This window comes from Pectinophora gossypiella, chromosome 22 (genome assembly GCF_024362695.1).
Source record: "Pectinophora gossypiella chromosome 22, ilPecGoss1.1, whole genome shotgun sequence".
NCBI classification, from domain to species: domain Eukaryota; kingdom Metazoa; phylum Arthropoda; class Insecta; order Lepidoptera; family Gelechiidae; genus Pectinophora; species Pectinophora gossypiella.
The window spans coordinates 4,427,713-4,435,915 of NC_065425.1; the positions used below are offsets into that span (position 1 = coordinate 4,427,713).

Sequence of the window (8,203 nt, forward strand, 5' to 3'; positions counted from 1 at the left end):
TAGTTTATTTACGGAGGCGAAGTGACGCGCCGGTGCACAAAAACCGTAATGACATTAGTTGACAGCTGCGTTCAGGAAGCGGGAAACTAACTTTTTTTTTTAGCTTTGGATATGAGCTTTGAAAATTGTGACGATGCTGGAGCATAAGACGTAGACTACACTGTTTAAAACCTCTCGAACAAGGAGCGAGTATAATATACTCCATTCTTCCCTCCCTGACTCGAAACTAATAAACCCAAACTAAATAAAACTACAGGTATTCTTATATTTTAAAGGTACTTAGTTACAAGTATTTTTTTTTTTTATTTAATTGCTTTTGACCAAAGACAATTATGTTAGAAAGTAATTAGGTACTTATAAGTAAAATAACTAGAATGATAAAAAAAAGTACGTAGTGTAATTACTTAACGATACACCTATCTGACCCATAGTTGTTACAATTAAAAAAAAAACTGAAATTAAAATTAATATCAATAAATGTGAAATAGGTAAACATATTTTTATATATTATTTTATATACCTATAATTAATATTAGCTTATCTATACAATAACATAGGTAATAGTGAAACCATAGCCTAAGATACTCAGTCGATGTCAAACCCGTATCTTTGAACAGGTTTCCGGATTCTTTTAGTAATGTGCGGCATATTACTCTCAGCATTAACTGGATGGTTTGGGTTTCTGCCTAGACTGGATGAAGCCATTAACACGGGACTACGTGGTTCTGATAACGGAGAGGGCGAGGTATCTGCAGACGGCACACACGTGGATTCGCTGTTACTTGGCATCTGCCTGTTATCAGCTTGTGGTATTTGTACGTCAGTACTAACCAGTTGCAAGGGTGTATTAATGGAAGATAAATCTTCCAAGTCACAATCATCCCGACGTAATTGATCTACGTGTTTTTTCAAGTGTTTGCCATCATAGGCAACAATATAAGTCAGTGGGCCAATTCTATCAGTGATTGTACCTCTTTCCCAAGTAGCGGTATTATTTTTAAAGTTTTTAAAGAAAACCCGCTCTCCAATATTAAAATATCGATTGTACCCTGCTTTATATTCAATTTGAGCGAGTTGTTTACGTATTATCATGTGACTAGCTGAAGGACGCAACAGGTCGAGTGGTGTCCGCACATTTCTTCCCAATAACAAACTAGCTGGACTTTTGCCCGTAATGCTATGAGGAGTTGAACGATACATTAATAAGAAATCACTTAATGCGGTTTCTAATTCAACGTGGTCACGTATCGCTTTTTTCAAACAGGTTTTGACTATTTTTACGGCGTTTTCTGCCGCACCATTACTACTTGGTTTATATGGAGTTACTGTGATATGTCGTATACCGGAGTTATTCAAAAAACATTGGAACTCATTTCCATTGAAAGGAGGACCATTGTCGGATACCAACTCATATGGCAAACCAAATTGTCCGAATACAATTTTTAGTTTCTGGATTGTAGTTTTAGCCGCTGTGCTTGGCACACGATAAGCTTCAATCCATTTGGAATGAGCATCAATGATCACAAAATAGTACAATGTATTACCGGCTAACGAAAAGAAATCAGCGTGCAGCCGATACCAGGGCTCCTGCGGCCACTGCCAGGGGTGCAGCGCGGCCGCCGGCGGCGCGGGCCGCTCGCGCGCGCACGTTTCGCAGGCCCGGCATACACGCTCGATATCCGTATCGATGCCCGGCCAATATACGTAGTTCCGCGCTAGGTTCTTGCACTTTACTATTCCTTGATGCGTGTTGTGTATCTGTTTTAGTACATCGTTCCTTAAATGTCGCGGTACAACCACACGGTGGCCGTACATTAAACACCCTTGTTCTATACTAAGGTATTGTCGTATTTTAAAATAAGCTTGCAGTTTCCCACTATTACAGTATAGCCAATTTGTTTTTATTGATTTGATTACCTCTTGTAACTCATTATCTGTAGTAGTAACTTTTGCTATTTCTCTGTAATTAATCGGTGACGCATTTTGAACAAAATTAATGTAATACTCAACCCGACTGTGGTCACTCTGTTCGACTGTGGGCATACGGGACAAGCTGTCCGCTACACAATTATGATTCGACGCAATACACCTGATTTTATAATTATATGCTCCTAAAATTACTGCCCATCTCTGAAGGCGGCTCGCCGCCATCAGCGGAATACCTTTATTTTCGTTAAATATCGCCGCCAGCGGCTTGCAATCTGTCACTAAAGTAAACTCTCGACCGTATAGATAGTCGTGAAATTTAGTAACTGCAAAAATAACTGCTAATCCTTCACGACATATTTGCGCGTAGTTTCTCTCAGCGGCGGCAAGCGTGCGTGAGGCGTGCACCACCGGGCGCTCGCGACCGTCGGCGCCGCGCTGCGCCAGCACGGCGCCCAGCGCACGTGGGGACGCGTCGCAACTCACAGTGGTCGCTAGCGTCGGGTTGTAATGCGCCAGGACAGGGGCGCTCTGTAATGCTTTCTTTACATTACTGAACGCCTTATCACAGTGTTCATTCCACTGAAAATCTTTTTCTCTTTTTAATAGGTCATACAGTGGCGCTAAAGTATCACTTAAATTAAATAAAAATTTCCCGTAATAATTTATGAGTCCCAGGAATGCTCTTAGTTGTTTTTGTGTCGTCGGTGTTGGCGTATTTATCACCGCATCTACTTTTGATATTTCTGTATGTAATCCGTCGGCATCGATGACGTATCCCAGGTACGATATAGTTTTTTGAAAAAAACTACATTTTTCCGGTGCAACACGCAATCCACTGTCTGATAAGATTTTAAACACGGCTTGTAGCCTCTTCCATTGGTCTTCACTATCGACGCCGCTAACTGTCAGATCATCTAGATAACAAGTAACAAAAGGCATTCGAAACAGTTTATCCATCATACGCTGGAATTTATTAGGCGCGCATTTAATTCCAAATGGTAGCCTATTGTAGCAGAACATACCTTGAGTAGTGACAATCGTGCACAATTTCCTCGATGGCTCGTCAAGTAAAAACTGTAAGTATGCGCTACTTAGGTCTATTTTACTAAACAACTTTCCCCCTTGAAGAGATGCAAATATATCCTCGATTCTCGGTATCGGGTATTTGTCCTCAACGAGTACCGGGTTAACAGTGGTTTTAAAATCACCACATAGGCGGACCTCCCCGTTCTTTTTAAGTACGGGCACCACCGGCGTACCCCACTCGCTCCAGTCGACGGGTGTGATGATGCCCTCGCGCTGCAGCCGCGCCAGCTCGGTATCCACGCGCGGGCGCAGTGCGTGCGGCACAGGGCGCGCGCGCCGCCAAACCGGCCGAGCTGACGTGACCGTTTCCAAGGATATGCGAGCTTTATTGAAAGTACCTATACCTGCCGCGAACACATTCGGAAAGCGCTTCATCAGTTCTCTCTTAATGTTGGCAGTGGACTGTACGTTCATCGGAATTTCTTTTAATTCGTTAATTCTTGGAAACCGAAAGTTAAAAGCCCTCATCCAGTCCCGACCGAAAAGAGATGAACTGTGATCATTTCCGATCACCGTTAACGATAAGTCTCTTATAATTTTTCCGTTTATTTCGACTGAACAGAGTAACTTACCCGATGGCTTCACTAGTTGGCCGCTATACATTTTTAACTTCGTACTTAAAGGTTTTAACTCACAATTTCTAAAGTACTTATTATAGGTTGCTATAGAAATCACACTAATGGCCGAACCGGTATCACCTTCCATCGTAATCGGTATATTATTTATTTTAGCATTTATAACCCAACGATCGTCACTCTCCGTTTCACTATCACTTAATTGATAAATGTCAATAGCACGATCGTCCGAGCCGCTAGATTCCGACGCTGAGTCCTCCGCGTTATTATCACTTATATGGTGAACTCGCGCCTTATTTTTACGGTAACGACACATTTTCGCGATGTGACCCCTGTCACCGCAAACGTAACAATCGCTGTCACGAAAAGAACACTCGTCCGGGTGATGCGTGCGTCCACACCGGTAGCATCGCTGCTGTTGCTGGTGCTGGGCGGCGCGCCCGCCGTGCTGCGCGCGGCCCGGCGGCGCCGGCCGCCCGCGGCGCGGGGCGCGTCCGCCGCGCGTTCTATCCACCGCATGCACGGGCTCCGCGGCGCTGCGGAGCATGCCGGCTCCGTCGCCGGGCTTTGAGTCTCGAACGGCCGCCTCCAGTGACAGCGCCAGCTCGCAGGCGCGGCTAAACGTGAGCGTCATCTCGTCTTCCATCAGCAGGCGCTGTTGTATACGTTCGCACGCCAAACCGAACACGAACTGGTCCCGTAAATTTTCTTTCAATATCTCGTTGCTAGAGAATTTACACGCCCTACTAAGTCGTTTTAATTCTATTTGATATTCACCCACCGATTGACTGGCACTTTGTTTATAAGATCTGAATATCATTCGTTCGGCGATGACCGATCGTTTTGGTGACAAATGTTCTTCCACTATCTTTACGATTTGCTCGAACTGAACCGACTCCGGTTTATCCGGATAACACAAATCGATAATCAAATCCAACGCTTCCGTACCGACGACTGCAACTAGATATTTTGAGTAATTAGCCGGTTTGATGTCGTGAATAGACATCCATGTTCGTAACCTGCTGACGTAAGTCGACCACCGATCCACATGTACATTAAATTCCTTTAACGCGCTAATATTTGGTAAACCTTGTGTTTCACTCATTGTCACACACTTAATCACGGTAACTATACGCGATTTAAACACAAACTCGTCGCCAAATGGTATATATTAGAATAGGTAGTAAGGAGGCGGCGCACAATGAAACTCACGTAATACGAGACTAACTTTTATTTGCGAAGGTACACACGAAATATATATAAATACAATTACCCGCAACTATGATAATATACTCCACATAGTATAAAACAAAGTCGCTTTTTCTGTCCCTATATCCCTATGTACGCTTAAATCTTTAAAACTCCGCAACGGATTTTGATGCAGTTTTTTTAATAGATAGAGTGATTCAAGAGGAAGGTTTATAATGTATAACATCCATTAAATAGTGGAGAAATACTGTTATTTTTGAGGTTTTTAATGTGATGTTGTAAATAATTTCATTTTTTCCTCACTTAGTAATTAACGTAGATATGGCAAAACAAAAATCGTTAAAGCGCTCTACGGTAAAATTTAAAAAATTACATTTATGACCTTAAAGAACTAGATGTGCGAAGACGGACGTGACACATGTCAATTCAGATCAAGTTATTGAATGTTTTAGGACACGAATGTGGTTATTGATATAACAAGCTTATAATACTATGATTGATTGCGTACGAGCCCTAGAGAACACTTGTCTTGTTTGAGAGCTTGAAAGGTTCCCCAAATGTTTGTAACGTTTGTGCCGTAATGACAGCGATGGGGTATGAATATCGCACATCTTCTATCGTGTGGATTGTGAGGTGGATTACCAACCCCATCAACCCTGGTGTCAGGGTTATTACTGAGCCGCCATAGGCCCCTGACATGACTCACGTAACGACTACGTACTTACATCAGTAAGTAATAAGCGGGACCAAAGGCTTAACGTGCCTTTCGAATCACGGATCATCTTACTTTTTGGACAATCAGGTGATCAGCCTATAATGTCCTAACCAAACTAGGGATCACAATGTGTTTTTTTTGACGAGTCCCCACCGGGATTCGAACCCGGGACCTCCGGATCGTGAACACAATGCTCAATCACTGGACCACGGAGGCCGGTAATATCGAACATAAAATTCTGTAACTCACTTTACTAAGATATCCTTAGAAAAGGTTTAGTACGATCTACTCTGAACCGGCGTGCGTGTATGAAACGATTGATGAATGTGGGGGAAGCAAGAGAAGTGTGGAAGAAGCAAATGGAATCCCATAGTCTCTGCTTACTCCAGTGAGAAATAGGCGTGACTTAATTTATGTGTGTATCTAAAATCCGTGACAGCGCTAGGGCTAGTTTTGAATAGCTTGCCTTCATCTCATGTCCGAAAATATAATACCCATCTCACGTAGCACATCAGGACTAGTCATTGGAAAGATGAGACAGGTATACATTATCGGGCGCGAGTTGAAGGCGTGTTATTACAAAAGGAACACTAAAAGAAAAACTAGTTTTAAAATATAGTTCATGTCATGAAAACCGCGACACGGAACCGCGACCACGGAACTCCAAGTTCCAGAACATGTCTTTGGAATAGATTAGATTAGATGGAATGGAAAAGGGAAATAGTGTGAATGCACAAAACAATTAAACTTTAAAAAAAAACGTTATTAACGACAAAAGGATTATATAAAAATAATTGTTGCTTGATATTTGAATCACATTATTTATAGAATTATGTTGCTACTTATATTGTTTCTCTTTATTTTGATCAGCATAATAATTGGTGGAAGATGAATGATGAATGAATGAATAAAAAATAAAGATAAAAGATGCATAAAAGATCTATATTGTTTTTGAGGAATGTAGTCTAGAAAGTCTCATTAATTAAAATCCACTTGGTTTATAGTTATCTATTTGCTGACGGTGGATCGAATTCCGCAGTAAATTTACAACTGAACAGCAAAGTTTGAGGGTAATTCGGCGTGAGAGGATTTGCATGCTAACAATGGAATAGTAGCAAACAATTTCCTAAGATTTGCACATTGGGAATACATGAATTAGTGGTAGATTAATATTTTGATAACGACTTTAACGACGGTATATGGTTTGATTTTCTGTGTTCCTGGTACATAAATACACTTACATGTCAAAACATAATGCTCACGTTGTTTTAAGTTTACGCGGTTATTATCATAATTAAAGCACATAATAACGATCCAATCTCATCAGTCATCCCGTGATCATGGCACTTGCAACAGTGTCGAAATATCGGGAGTCTCATATCCTCATTTAAACGCGGTAAGAACCCGTTATTATGTGCTTTATTTATAATGCTCACGACTATAATTCCGATTCGTGTAGTCAGAGGTACATTCATAGCAAGAATAACTAAGTATCCACACCTCACCGAACTTTCTATTAGACCAACGCGATAGGTGGTGAGCCATATCATCGTGTATAATGTAAATTAATAAATCATTGGTGCAAGTCCGATATCGGAGTTTGAATCGGCGCTCACCGATTGAGAAGCAAGTTATTTCATTAAGTTTGTTTTCCGCACATGCGTAGGACACCTTACTCCAATGATGACCAGAAATTATATTAAATTTTAATTATTATAATAGAATGTTTCTCGCATGCACCCTAAGCGGTGGGCACGGATCGTCACGCATTAGGTGCCTCATGACGGGTACAGGAGTCGTGGTAGACCTCAAAAGAGATGGCGTGGCGACTTGGACGCTTGCCGGAGGGACTGGCCGGAATACGCACAGGACCGCGAAAAATGGAAAGAGGAAGGGGAAGCCTTTGCCCAGCAGTGGGATCTTGTAGGCTAGATTAGATTAGATAATTATAATAGGGATTTGGCAACGACAATTTTGGTAAACTATTTTTAGAGTTGAGATGAAGGTCAACTAATTACACGATTTAGCTAAATGAAACACCATCCGGCTAATTTGAGAGCTAAAAATAGAGACAAAACCTAATTAAGACGAAATCTTTACACACGGTGCGGCTCGCCAGTTCTGTTACCTGAACTTGGCTTGACACGCTGCCGCGTGTCTAGATGTTGCAACTTGTGTATTACGTTATGATATGAACCTTATACGCCTGAAGCTACTTACATAGCAATACTATTACCTGTAGTCAAAGCTAAACTGAAGTAACTTCTCTACAGAACTGGGGGTAAAGAAAATTAAAAGTATTAATAAATATATTCTGCAGATTATCATTCCAACATAACATAGCATCACGACTATATCCCCAAAAAGGTAGGCAGACGTGTATAGTATCATACTTGCATCAATAAAATTTTCACTCTGGCTCGACCATTATAGACCACCAACCATACGCCATTTTATACGGCCAACAGAAATCTCGGTGAGATATGGGCATTAAGTTTTTTTTTTTTTGACGTGACTTATTGTAGATTTGCCGCAGATGGCATTAACTACTTGGCCGGACAAATGGGGAGCGCTGAAAGCTCTCACCAGGTACAACGTTTAAGACAACAGGCCTGAGGGTGCCCAGTTGGGCGCGATCCTCGGCTCAGGGCGTCTTCTGAGAGGAAGAATATTTGAAAGGATTAATCGA

The 8,203-nt window shown here is 41.7% G+C and overlaps 1 protein-coding gene across 1 annotated transcript; it reads right to left on the minus strand.

Moving 5' to 3' along the window:
* Positions 1-585: 585 nt before the first annotated feature.
* LOC126376953 (uncharacterized protein K02A2.6-like) lies at positions 586-4,695 on the minus strand. Its single transcript, XM_050024505.1, has one exon. The coding sequence runs from the start codon at positions 4,693-4,695 to the stop codon at positions 586-588; it is 4,110 nt and encodes a 1,369-aa protein (XP_049880462.1).
* Between the last annotated feature and the right edge of the window lie 3,508 nt (positions 4,696-8,203).